This window comes from Sphaerodactylus townsendi, linkage group LG13 (genome assembly GCF_021028975.2).
Source record: "Sphaerodactylus townsendi isolate TG3544 linkage group LG13, MPM_Stown_v2.3, whole genome shotgun sequence".
Lineage (NCBI taxonomy): Eukaryota > Metazoa > Chordata > Lepidosauria > Squamata > Sphaerodactylidae > Sphaerodactylus > Sphaerodactylus townsendi.
In genome coordinates this window covers 57,956,919-57,969,926 of record NC_059437.1, presented here as the reverse complement: position 1 = coordinate 57,969,926, position 13,008 = coordinate 57,956,919, and the positions used below count along the sequence as shown (strand labels likewise).

At 54.5% G+C, this 13,008-nt stretch overlaps 1 protein-coding gene across 2 annotated transcripts in view; it reads left to right on the top strand.

The window, feature by feature from the left end:
* Positions 1 to 12,415, top strand: part of MN1 (MN1 proto-oncogene, transcriptional regulator) — a 32,736-nt gene extending 20,321 nt beyond the window's left edge. For both annotated transcript variants that reach the window (XM_048513783.1, XM_048513782.1), the window contains one exon: positions 8,620 to 12,415. In XM_048513783.1, the coding sequence (XP_048369740.1) occupies positions 8,620 to 8,804 (185 nt within the window). In that variant the 3' untranslated portion in view covers positions 8,805 to 12,415. The remainder of the gene's footprint in view (positions 1 to 8,619) is intronic.
* The last annotated feature ends 593 nt before the right edge of the window (positions 12,416 to 13,008 follow it).

Here is a 13,008-nt window from a genome sequence, read left to right as displayed (position 1 = left end):
TGCTGGGTCATGCAGCGAGGTCCGCTTCTGCTTGCGAAGCGCTCGCCTGCCTGGCTCTGGGGCCTCCCCTCCTCCCCCCCCCCCAGCAGCCAAGGCAGAAGCCCTCTTAGGAGAAGGGCAGAAACCCTTCCTCTTGGTATGACAAAGGGAACTCTGGGGCAGAACCCACACTAGCTGGGCGAAGGTCTCCGTTTCAGCCCCCTGCAGCCCCTCCTCTAGGTTTTAGTGCATCCCCTTTTGTCCATTGTGGGCACCCAAAGCTGCTTACAGCACAGTTCTTCTCAATTTTATCCTTGCAACAACAACAACCCTGTGAGTTTGGTCAGACTGAGAGAGAGTGACTGGGCCAAGGTAGTCCAGTTAACTTCCATGGCACAGTGGGAATTTGAGCCTGGATCTCCCCGTTCCCAGAGACCCCTGGAGCTCGGTTGTGCGGCTGCCAGTCAGAGCAGGAAATATTGGGCTGGGTGGGCTGTCCTGGCAGAAGACACGTGTTTATACAGCCAGTGAAGTGTTTTGTTCTGTCTTCTTTAACTGTTCTTTTTGCTTCGCCCTCTACTTGTGGAGGAGGCCCAGCCTGCAGGTGCCCTGGCCCGTCTGCTGAGGCTGCCCTTTGAGCCTGCCCTTTGGGCTTGAACCCCGTGGGCCCAGGAGTGCTGGCCCCACTCACACTCCCTCCCTCCCTCTGACTGGGGTGCTGCTGTACCGAAGTTGCCCATCACAGAGAGGGAGCATCTGCGTGGGCAGGGTGCCCTTCCCTTCTGGGGAGTGTGGTCACCACACGTGCTGAGGGCTTTTGTCTTGGCGCTGCCGGCTGCCAGGAGGGGCTTCCTCGGGGCGCGGGATTCCACCTGCGAGGCTGGTCATGCTCTGTCTGTGGGGAGGTGCCGCTGATGCCCAGTGACGTGGGCGGGTGGGGAGCGGTGGGCCCAGAGGCAGGTGGTTGTGTGGGGCAGCTGCTGGCTGGCTTTGCTGTAAGGGGTGGTCCGTGGCCTCTGGCCTGCATAGGCGAGTGGGCATTTAGAGCCTGGTGCGTTCCCTCACGCGCGAACTGAGTGGAGGCTTGGAGCCGGCATCTCTCCTGGACTGTTTGCCCTTCTGTCCCCTTGGATTGCCCTGGGAGCCACCAGTGGGGCTTTGTTGGGCTACCATTTGGAGCCAGACGTTCCCCTGCCACAGTTGAGTGCAACAGCTGCTGTTCCCAAGCTGGGCGTTTGGCTCACGTGCGATTGATCCTCCTCTCTGCCTGGTGTCCCCTGGGTTGGCATCGGCCTGCATTTTCCAAATAGTGCAGCCAGTCCTGTGTGAGGCGATCTTCCTCAGTCCCAGAGGCCGTGTCTGAAATGCTGCCTCCGTGTCTTCCATCTTTGGCTGTCCAGCGATTCAAACCCTCTCATCTGTCATTCCACTCTAGGCACCACCCGTAGGTGGGACCTTTTCACAGCTGCCCTTCGTGTGTACCCAGCACCTAGAATCATAGAGTTCTCTCCAGGTTAAAGATGGGCCATTGATGAGCACCCTTTGGGTTTGGTTGGTCAACCAGTTCACATTCATGGAACAGTAGCTTTGTCTTGGCCACATTTTCCTAGCTTGCTTGCAAGAATATCGTAGGGGATCTTGTCAGAGGATGAAGATGAGCCCGAATTTAATCAGTCAACCAATTCCAAATCCATCCAAATCCATCTGCAGCTGGTGCTTGGAGAGGAAGAATTGGGTGGGCCCTAAGGTGGGTGGGTGGATGGATGGGGATGTAAAAAGATATTATGGGACTCAAATCCTTCCCTGATCACAGCAGCCCCTTCCTGGAAAAGTGAGGATGGCTATGCCTCTGCTGGCTGATTCTAAAACAGAGGCCAGGCAAGCACCCATGCGGCATGGCCTGCGACCAGCGCCCCGTGGAATTCGTGGCACCTCCACCAGCCATCTTGTCTGTGAAGGAAGAGCCCTTGAAGATTGCAGGGGATTCTCCAGAGCCCAGCAGCTGATGTGGAGGCGCAGAAGGCTGAGGCGACGCTGGGGATGCACCCGCTCCTTCCACAGGGCTGATGGGTGGGGTGGGGGCAGGGGTGGGGGCTTTTTGCTCTGTCCTGATGTTTGATGGTTAATGACCAGAGTTAGGGAGGCTCTTGGATCTGCCCCACAATGTCTGCTATTATGGGGTGGACTAGGATCTGGGAGATCCAGGTTTGAATTTCCACTCTGCCATGGGAGTTGGCAGGTGACCTTTGGCCAGTAACACATTCTCAGGCTAGCCCACCTCACAGGGGTGTTGATAAAAATGGAGGTGGGGGGAATGGTGTAAGGGATGGTTAACATACCTGGGGTGTGCACAACCTCTAGAGTTTGCATTGTCCATTTTATTAGCAATGCAACGGAGTCTGTCTGCCTTTCTGAGCTGTGTGCACCGGATGGGCAGAGACCAGGGAAGCGGTGCTGTGTGAACGGCTTGGGATGTTGGGTCAGGGCCGACGGCAGCACTTAGGAGGAACGCCGCTGCTTCTGTTGTGGCACACGAGCCCTTGCTTGCAGTTCAGAGGTGAACAGTGTGGATCTAAGCGCATTGAGGGTAGGATGGCGCTGCGGCTTTGCTCCGTGGTCAGCTGAAAGAGTGACGGGGGCCTTCTTGGGCTGGTGGGAAGGGTGAGCGGTGCTTACATGTTGCCAGCTTGTTGTGAGTCAGCCTTGGGGCTAGCCTTTGCTTGTTGTCTTTCTGGATGCCAGCGGCTCCTCTGGTGTCACAGCTCAGCGTGGGCGGCGCCTTTCCTCCTGCCCCAGAGCCCTTTGTCATGTGTGGAGACGTACAACTCCGTGTCCAAACCAGTCTGCTCAACTGTCACAGGGGCGACTTGGTGAAAAAGATCTTGTCCCGAGGGGATCATTTGACTAAGGAGATGCCGACCAGAGAGCCGCTCCGTCTGAGGGGCCTGGGCCAGGCCCATGGCTGTGTGTTTCTGCGCCCTGCTCTGGCGTGTGGGAGCTTCACGGCTGGCTGCTTATGGAGGGTCGGGGGCTGGGGGGTGCTGGCAGGGCGCTGGCAGAGGTGGGGGAGACGTGCCTGGGCGCCAGGAGCTACTCCTGAATCCTCCCCTCCCGCAAGATCAAACGGACCGTGGCGAGGATGCAGTGGTGCTCCTCGTCCCGGTCTGTCTTGAGTTGATCCTTGCATGGGCTGCGGCTGGGGAACGTGCTCCTGAAGGTGACGGCTGCTTTCTAGGCTGTGACGCTGACTTTGGCCTCAGAACCCCCTGAGATGCCCTTGGGGCTGACGGTGCCATTTCTGAGGGGCCTGGGGCCTGGCACAGGGGGGCAAAGAGGCCTTGGGGCTGCTCTGAGGGGTATCTTGCTGGGTCTCCTTGTGGGACCTGCCCACACAGTTTCGAGTCCTGCATGAAGCAGTACAGCCAGGGCTTGCCTGGAGTCCTGGGCACTCGCCACCTGGCCTGCCTTTCTGTCACTTGCCATGTTTGCCTGGGAATGCCAGGCAGGGTCTCCAGGAAGGGGGACGGCAGTCCCATCAGTGCGTCCCAGCAGTAGGGACTGTCAGTCAGTGCACCTGTGGGGTCTGCCTGGTGCAGCCTGGTATATCAGACTCGGAGCTGAGGAACGGCACGTCCTGTGAAGACATTCTGCCCTCTGCTCGTGGGAAGGACCACTAGAACTTCCCCAGGCGACCTGAGCTCTCGTAATTGGGGATGCCAGGCACTGAAGCCGTAGACCAGAGTGCCTCTTCTGACTGGTGGCATCTAGCAGGCAGAGAGACGTCTTGTGCAGCGCCCACTGGGCCCTCCTGTGCCTCTGGGGCATGCTCCCCTCCCTGAGCTCAGGGCCCCTCAGTTCTGCCTCTGCCTGCTGTGAGACGGCTGCTCCTCAGGGAGCTGACCTTGATTCTCTTCCAGCCCAGGCCTCACAACTGAGCAAGGGCCTGGCCGTCACCTCCCTCGTGTCTCGAACGCGTGGGCGGATGGGGGCTGCAACACATGAGGGGAGAGGAGCGCAGGCAAAAGGCAGGGTGTAAATATTTGACTTTTAAAAGGACTTTCCACCATGCTGTTTTCCTACCCCAAAATAGCCAGGAGAGAGCCTATTGTGCCCTGTGGGGAAACCACGCATTCTGATCACGGGACCAAACAGCAGCCCCCGGGCTGTTCCATGGCTGGAAAATAGTGTGTCTGGGGCAGGCCTGAGGCCCCTCTTGCTGCACCCTGGATTCAGTCTGTGCCTAGAATCAGCCTAGAGTGGGAAAGGGTCGTGGAGGCCCCCTGGTCCAACCCCCTGCTCCGTGCACGATCAGCCTAGAGCTGTGGTGGCCAACCTTTGGCACTCCAGATGTTATGGACTACAATTCCCATCAGCCCCTGCCAGCATGGCCAATTGGAATTGTAGTCCATAATTGGAATTGTAGTCCATAACATCTGGAGTGCCAAAGGTTGGCCACCACTGGCCTAGAGCATCCCTGACACACGTTGCAGCTGCAGTTGGGGCTGAGCTGTGCATGGGGAGCATTTGGAGCACGTCTTATTGCCAGAGGCCAGGGAGGACGCGGGAAAAGCCCAGTGTGCAGTTAGGCCTTTTGGAGCTTCAGGACTGGAGCCTCCCTAACTCCAGGCAGAGTGGCCCGCTCAGTCAGCTGTGCTGGGAGTGCAGAGTGGCCCTTCTGTGCCTCCCTTGGCCAGCTGCTTGGAGTTCACCTCTCACTAGAGGGCTGCTGGGACCAGCTCCACGTTTCAGGGGACCCTGTGTCATGCCAAGAGCCACGTTTGGCAAATGAAAGTGTGTCTGTGCAAAAGGAGTATGGCTTGCATCATCGCTGGGACATGCTCTGGCTTTGGATAATCTCTGTGTGGCAGGAGGCTGGTGAAGGCAGGAGCCCCCCCCCCCCCCGCACCTGGGACTGCAGTGGCCGGTGGGGCTGAGGAGGCAGGCCGAGTCCTTCAGAGGCAGGAAGGCTGGCTGCTTTGGGTTCTGCAGGAGCACAAATGAGGTGCAGAGTCCGGAGCCCCGTGCGAAGCCCAGGGACTCCACTGGAATCTGCCTCGGAGCTCGTGTTTCTCAGTTTCTAAGTTTGGTGGCTTGTTTCAATGACTTTATTTATAGCCCACCTTTCTTGTGGAGGCTCAAGGAGGATTATAGGATATAAACATGGCTACCGGTGGATAAGATATCCAGTGGAATAGGACTAGGATTACAGAATTGGGGAAGACTGTTTCAGAGGGCAGCAGTGTTGGGTTGCAGAAGAACAGCCCAGTCTGAGTCCAGGAGTAAGGACCAAGAAGCTTTTGAGAGTTTTGACCCAGAAAAATTTTCTTGGCATTTAAGGTGTTCCTGGACTCGTGTCTAGCTCTTTTGAAGGCAAGTAGACTAATGCAGAAAGTGAATGAAAGATATCAGGTCGTGTGGTGTAAGCCTGTTACCTGCACGGATTGTGGCCCTGGACTGTTCTGTCTTGGGGGGCGGGGGGATGTCCTTGCAGGCTGCTCCTTCTACTCCCTTTGTAAAAACGCCCTCCTGAATATTTTGGTTGTGCCCATTCTGCTGAGTGATAGAAGGGCTGGGAGTCATCTTTGACTCCTGTTCTGCAAAGTGGGCGCTGATAAGGAGAATGCCCCAGACAGGCGGCTGCTGATCTTACCCATTTGCAGGGTGGCACCACTAGGAAGCTTCGTGCAGACGAGCAAAGCTGTTGTCGTCAAGCATGATGTTGTAGTGAAGCAGTGCTGCAGGTTAGGGCAGCCAGAGCCACAAAGGGCTTTGCAGGTGGTCTCCAGAAACTTGAATTGAACCTGGTTACTGCTTGGTAACCACTGGGGGTCTACCAAATAGTGGTGACGTGCGTGTTTCATCTTGTGCCCAACGGTGACTGGGTTGGAGTATTCTTCAATGACTGAAGTTTCTGAGTTGTCCTTAAGGGCAGACCCAGGTAGAATACAGTCCAGTCGTCTAGCCTCAATAGCACGGGTGCCAAAACATTCTGAACAACTGAGCTGGGTGCCAATGAGCCAATGCCGCGGACGCAGCAGAAGCGTGGCCCGTGCTGGTTTAAATATAAATTGATTTGGCAGCAAATAATATGCTCTATTGTGTTTAATGATAATTCACTGAAGAATTCAGTGTTTTCAATTAAGTTTAGCTCAACATCCAAACAGGCTGATAGTCTTGCCAACTGTATGTGATAAATAATACACTTCCTTTTGTATACCACAGGATTTGTTTTCTTCGTCAACTTTTATTTTTCTGAGCTCTCTGATGGCAAAAATTAAAGATATATGTGCTGTGGGAATGGCTATTTGCAACTCTTCCTCATGTACTGGGTATACTGGCAGTTTTTCTTACAGAAAATGTATATATTTATACTCTTAAAATTCTACAAATTTATGAAATAGTACAGCCTTATATAGCTTCATTCTGTATATGCGGAAAGTGCATCATTCTGTATATGCGGAAAAGGCCTTATGCTCTCATTGGGAAGTCAGGTTCTCAGCTGCTCAACACTGTGCTCATCTAAGAAGTGTTTTTGCCCAGCTCTAATAGTATAAATGATGGATATGTTGCTTAATCCATATAAACATATTTAAGTTTGATAGGAAAGTATGTATAGCATATATTTCAAATTTTCCAGATTTTCTATTTTATTTCCCTTCCCCAAAATCCCCTAAAAACCCCTCTTACTCTAACCCCCCAGCTTCAAAATTTCTGGAAATTTTACACACACCCCATCCAAACAGTATAAAATGTGCCAAGTAAGAGATATAGTTTTATTTGCATAAGTCATGCAAATCATCTTTCTTGGTGCACAGTTTCTTTGATTTGGATGCAATATTCTGTGTTTTTCTTGTCACTAAGCCCACCCAGTTCAGTCTGTGCTTTGGGGGCTTCACACATCTTGCGTCATCTGATCTGCCTTTGGTTTCAAGGGTGAACTGTGAGGCCTGGGTCTTAGCCCCCCCCCCCCCCCTTCTGCTTACAGGCTTATTTTACCAGTGACAGGGAATAGAAAGGCTGTGACAAGCGGGGGGCAGATTCAGCTGTGGCGGGGGTGCGGGGGAGAGCAGGAGGGCATCCATGCTGACACCCCGTCATCTGGAAAGCCCCTCCCCCTCCAGTTCATGACAGCTGGTACTGAGTGTGCCTCTTCCGCACAGTGTATCTTTCCGAATTTGCTGCCTGCAGACACGGCTGTTGTGGCGGAGTGTGTAGCTGCGTTTCATCCGGGGATTAAGGGCGAGTGTGCCAGGGAGATGCGTTCCCCAGCTTCCAGGGACAAAAGGCAAAGCGGGAGCCTGCTGGGCCACGGCCGCTTCCCTGTTTTTCTTTCTGTTACTCTCCATAACACTCTGGTTTCCTTTGAGGGGGGCGGGGACCCAAAAGTGAGCTCCGAAGCTGGAGGTGCCCTGTGGCTGCACCCTCCCCCCCCCCCACCAAGGACTGTCCCGTGATCTGCCTTCTGCATGCCTGACAAGACAGAGATTCTCTGCGTTAATGGAAGAAACCTTCATGACCAGGGACTTCCGAATCACTCCCTGTTGACTGGGATAGGCGTGGCCTTCCTTTCGCACTTGGGAATAATGCACATTCAATCCCACTTTCACAATTGTTTGAGAAAGTGGATTTTTGTATCCGCACCACACAGTAAAATCCAGCTTCAAAGTGCATTGGAAGTGGATTGAAAGTGCATCATTCTGTATATGCGGAAAAGGCCTCATACTCTCATTGGGAAGTCAGGTTCTCAGCTGCTCAACACTGTGCTCATCTAAGAAGTGTTTTTGCCCAGCTCTGGCACGTGTGGCAGCTGAGCCTCCTCGTGGCTTAGACAGATCCAGCCACAGCGATGCGTGCCTTAGTTACATCTGGACTGGACTGTTGCAATGCACTCTACATGGGGCTACCCTTGAAGAGTGTTTGGCAGCTGCAGCTCGTGCAGAATGGTGAGGCTAGACTGCTGCTCAAGGTCAGCTGTCGAGATTGAGACCCTTATAGGACAGCAATCTCTCTGGCCATTAATCTGCTCCTGGGCCCAATTGAAGGTATTGTTTCTGACCTGTAAAGCCTTGCATGACTTGGGACTGGGGTGTCTGAAGGATTGCCTCCCCCCATGCATTCCCACCCAGGAGCTAAGATCACAGGGCGAGGCCCTCCTGACTGCCCCCCCTCCAATTAAAGATGCTGGTTTGGCGGGTGCGTGAGAGAGAGGGTCTTTTCTGTGGCAGCCCACAATTGTGGAACAGCATCTTCCCTGTGGAAGGGAACCTCATTATTGACCTTCCGGAGGCAGATAAAGAGGACTCCATTTTGCTTGATTCAACTCTTATTATTGGCAATTACAATTGGAGTTTTTAATCTGCAAGTTTTATGAGTGTTATCATTGTTGTTTTTATTATGTTTCATTTATATTGTAAGCCTCCTTGAGTTCTGCAAGAGAGAAAGTCCTGCTAACGAATGTTTTAAGCAAAAGTAAATCCAGAAAACGTCTGCAGGTTTCCCTGGCTTGGGCCTGCGGTGGCCCTCCGGGCTGTGGCTAAAGGCCAGATGATTGTGAGGGCCTCTCAGTTGTGCTGAGCATTGCCAGCAGCTGTGGTGGCTTCTGTTGCGCAGGTGGTTAACCTCTCTGTCTCCCCCTTGCAGCCCACGACCTCCCTTCCGCCAAGACCTCAGCCACGGCACAGACTGGCAGCCACCTGCAGTGTCTTTCTGTCCATTGCACGGAGGACGTGGGCGAGGCGAAGGGGCGGACTGCCGTGCCGACGTGGCGATCTTTGCACTCGGACATCTCCAACAGATTTGGAACTTTTGTCGCTGCCCTGACTTGAAGACAAGGAGAAGCAGAGAGAAAGGAATTATTTTTCATTTCTCCTTATGGTTAAAGGGCCGCTCCTGCTAGTTGGACTATTTTTCTAGGTTGGAACCAGCTTAGTGGCATCAGGACTGGAAATCAAGCTCACTCACTCACTCACGTTTCTGTTCCTTTTAAAAATCTCCCAGCGCCACCTGTCCCCAGTGCTGACCCTTCAGGGTCGGTTCATATGTTGCGTGGTACGTGGCTCTGCCCTGTGGGGGCCCTCCAGGCTTCTCCCCTGCAGCCAGAGGCAAGCTGCAATTCCCCTCTTCCTTTGGGGCGCATGGTGCTCAGATGCAGATCTTGGAGAGAAGGAGCATCCCCCCCCCCACACACACACACCATTCTTCTGCTTTGAAACAGCCCTGGAGAGGCACCGTTTGCCCATTGTACGTCCCAGTGCCTGGGATGATGGGTAGCACATGTGGAGAAATGGAGTAAGTGTAGCAGGCGGGGGAGGGGGGCGGAGGAGGAGAAGGATGAAGTCCCTGGTCTGGATCCAGATGGCTCTCTAAGCTGATGGAGTGCAGGAAACAAGAAACTCACACCTCACGTCTGGCTGAAGGTGGAGTGGGGAACCCGGGCATGAGTCACGTGTGAATTGGGGCTCTTCCTTGAGGAGAGATTTGTTCCCATCGCAGTCTCTGTGGGCTCTGTGGCTCGGCCAGGCCTCCTTCCCAGTTCTGTTGGTATCCAGAAATAAGACAAAAGGCTTCTCTTTTAAACCCTCCCCCCCCCTCCATTCCATGCTATTCAAAGTGGGAATCCTGAAAAACAACCGCAGCAGCAGCAGCAGCCCCCCCGGAAGTCAGCCAGCCGCCCAGTGGCTGAGAGTTTCCTGTCCGCAGCTGAGCCTTCCTGGCAGGAGTGGGCGCCTCCTCTGCTTTCCATCCACCAAAGGAGTCCCCACCCTTTCTGCCGGGGGGGGGGGGGGGTTTGGTTTTCTGCCCTCCCCAAAGCTTGAGGCACTGAGCAGCCTGGCGTACCCCTCCCCCTGATAAGGCTGCCCACCCCTGTGGGGAGGGGGGCAGAGTCTCCCTCCAGCCCTGTTGTTCTGGGTTTTGTGGCCAGCAGAGCTTTGCTAACAGGCCTGCATTGTCCAGGCTGCTGAGGGCTGCTCTTGCCTGGAGCTGAGGGCCAGGCCGGAGGGAGCGCTGCAGGGGCTGGGGTGGGCAGAGGCAGGGTGCCCCCCGCCCGTGGCTCTTTGGTGAGGGGAGGCCCGGGGCACAGCGCTCACTCCTCCCCTCACCCCAAGGCTCATGCTTAGGAAGAGGGAAGGACCCCTGCCTCCTGCAATGCCCACTGTGGAGGAGCTCCTTTGGTCCGGGGGGGGGGGGTAACAGCTGCTGAGCTCTCGAGGGAGGGGCAGGGCAGCAATGGCTGTGCCAGCAGGGCCTGCAGCCTCCGACGGCTGCCTCTGCCAATCTGCCCTGGCACTGGAGGGGCTGCTGGGAGCTCTCGTGTCCTTCTGCTCCTGCCTTTGCTTGTGGTGGCTGAGCCGTCCGGGTCCAGCCCTCACAGTGAAGGGCAGTGTTCAGGCCCAGTCGTGCCCCAGCTGGCCTGGCCCGAGGCGCCTTCCTGATGTCCACTTCCTGCCTGTCCCCTGGACTAAGCCGCCCAGAGCCCCGTGCTCTCCCCCTGCCTGGGCCAGGCTGCCGCTCGCTTCCATAGGCTCTGCTCAGGAGTAGGACGTAACAGGGGAGTGGGCGTCCAGGGCCTGGCCGTTGATGCTGCCCTTCCTCAGCCCCTTCCGGCATCCTCACTGAGCCCAAAGGGTTTCAAAAAAGGTGCGCTTGTGAGTTCTAAGACTCTTGTCTCCTTGGCAGGGACCTGAATTGGTGCTCCAGGGTGGCAGTTTGGCCCCCAGGCACGACCCGTGTCCCACGTGAGCTGCAGCCTGGCCTGGACAGCCCCCCCCCCCCCGCTACCCTTCCAAGCCATTCAGATTTTCCAGGGTGGTGGAATAAAAGTTGCTGAAATGTGGCAGCGGCCCCAGCATCTGTGCCCTCCTCTGAAGCAAAGAGCAAAGGATCAGGCCCACACGGCCGGCTCGCTGGTGTTCTGGGGGAGCTTCAGTTTAGCCAGGAGAAGTGAGTCTTTTTTCTTTTCCTTTTAAAATCCAATCAATTCTAAGGAGGAGATGTAGAGTCTGCTGAAAATTTTGTGAATTTTTCTCTCCGTCAAAAGTAGATTTTGTTCTTTTCTCCCTCTGTGTGACACACAAAGCCCAAGCCTGCCACCAGCCGGTCACAACGGTGGCCGTCTCTACTGGCTTCTTGCAACCAGGCCTTTCAGGAGGTCCCCCAGTTCTAGTCCTGCTCTCTCTGGTGGCTGCCACTGAGTTAGCAGAACAGAGACCCACCTCCTCTTCTGGGGACCTTGGAGGGCACCTGGGTGACTTGCTGCCATTTCTAGGAGAAAAGTGCTGTTGGCCCCTCCATTGAGCTAAGAGCCTTGGACCCTCAAAGAAAATAAATACATTTCCTGGTTTAAAAAAATAAATCATGCTCCTTGCAAAAAACCAAAACAAAGCACCACAATCCTGGGGAGTTGAACCAGAAATAAACACCCACTAGATTAAAACCTAATGGAAGCACTCAGTGAATTGATTCCACTGGAAGGTTGTCGTTAGTGGCAAGTAATAGTTCTCTAGCCAAGAAACAAACAACCCCAACACAAACCTATGAGACAAATCCTGGCAAACTCTTTATCTTGTCATCTGATACTGGATCGAAGACTGAAGTCTTCTGCTTTACGCAGACTGGGCTTCCACTGGCTTGATTAGGGTTTTTGAAAATATTCCATACATGCTCAAGGAAGAAAATGCTGAGGACTCTGCTAGGGACCCTAAGGGGGAGCAAACTCTGGCTTTTGATTGGTCCTCCATGCACTGGGGGGGGGGGCAACCTGGCACTCCCCTCTGCAGCCTTGGCAATACTTGAAGGCCTGGGCTGGCCTGTCCACCCCGCCCCCCCCCCCTGCTATTCCACAGCCATTTCAACATAACCACCATCTCAGTCAGAGTTTGGCTCTGACTTCAGAAGGGTTTTTTGCAAGCGGCTTCTCCCCTGGCCTGCCTCTTTCACCCTTCTGGAAGCGAACGTCAGGCTGAGGAGCAGCAGGGTGGCCCCGTGGGTCTGGACGCAAACTAGAAATGGCCGCTGTCTTGAAAGAGTTGCAGCTTTGAAACCTGATTTCTGAAGGCCGGCAGCAGAGAGAGAGAGAGCCTTTGGCTGGGGGCGGGGGGGTCCCTCGGTGCTCAGGCGGATCCCTGGGAAAGTTCTCTCCCAAGCCCTGGCAAACTCAGTCCAACAAATGTTATTGCACATGTAAGATATAAGTATGGGTGGGGTGGGGTGCAATCTGTAATCTGCCCCCTCCCCTCCTTGCTTCCCCCTGGACTTTGGTTTAAATTCATTTCTCAATGCTTGGTTGGAAGACTGTGACAAAAACTCATGAAAAGTGAGTGTTATTTTCTTTCTTTTTTAATATGTAAAGTGCATTCTTCTGTATTCATCCATATTGTATATATCTGTATATGTTTTACTGAGCAACTAAATAACAATAAATATGATGTTAATGGTGGCTGTTGTATATTTGTGGCTGGATTCTCCCCCCCCCCCACCATAACAACAATTAAGGGTGGGGGACATTTGCTTCTTGCTCAGGAGCCAGGAGCTCCTTCCTTATCTGGCAGAAGCGTCTTAGCATGCTGAGTGTTGAAGGGGGAGGGGGGGCAGCAGCAGCAGCATGAAAGATTAGCAAGTGTTTTTTCACACTTATGGCTGGGGGGTTTGCAGATCATGTCCCTTGACTCTTGGCCAGAGGTGGGATCCAGCAGGTTCTCACAGGTTCCCGAGAGTGGGTTACTCATTATTGGTGTGTGCCGAGAGGGGGTTACTAATGGGTGGTTTTGCCACGTGATTTTTGCCTTAGTTACGCCCCTCCTCTCAGCAGTAGCGCGCAGAACTTGAAGCAGTCTACCAGGACATGGCAGCCTGCGCCTGTGTGCATTTGTTTCCCGCCCAAGGACTGGCGCAGCGGCTGCATCCTTGCCACAGCCCCACCCAGGAATGCCCCATCCCCGGAATGCCTGGCCATGCCCCCATCATTCCCCGCCCAGCCCCATTGGCGCTAGGCCACAGTTTGAATCCCACCCCCATGGGAACCTGTTACTA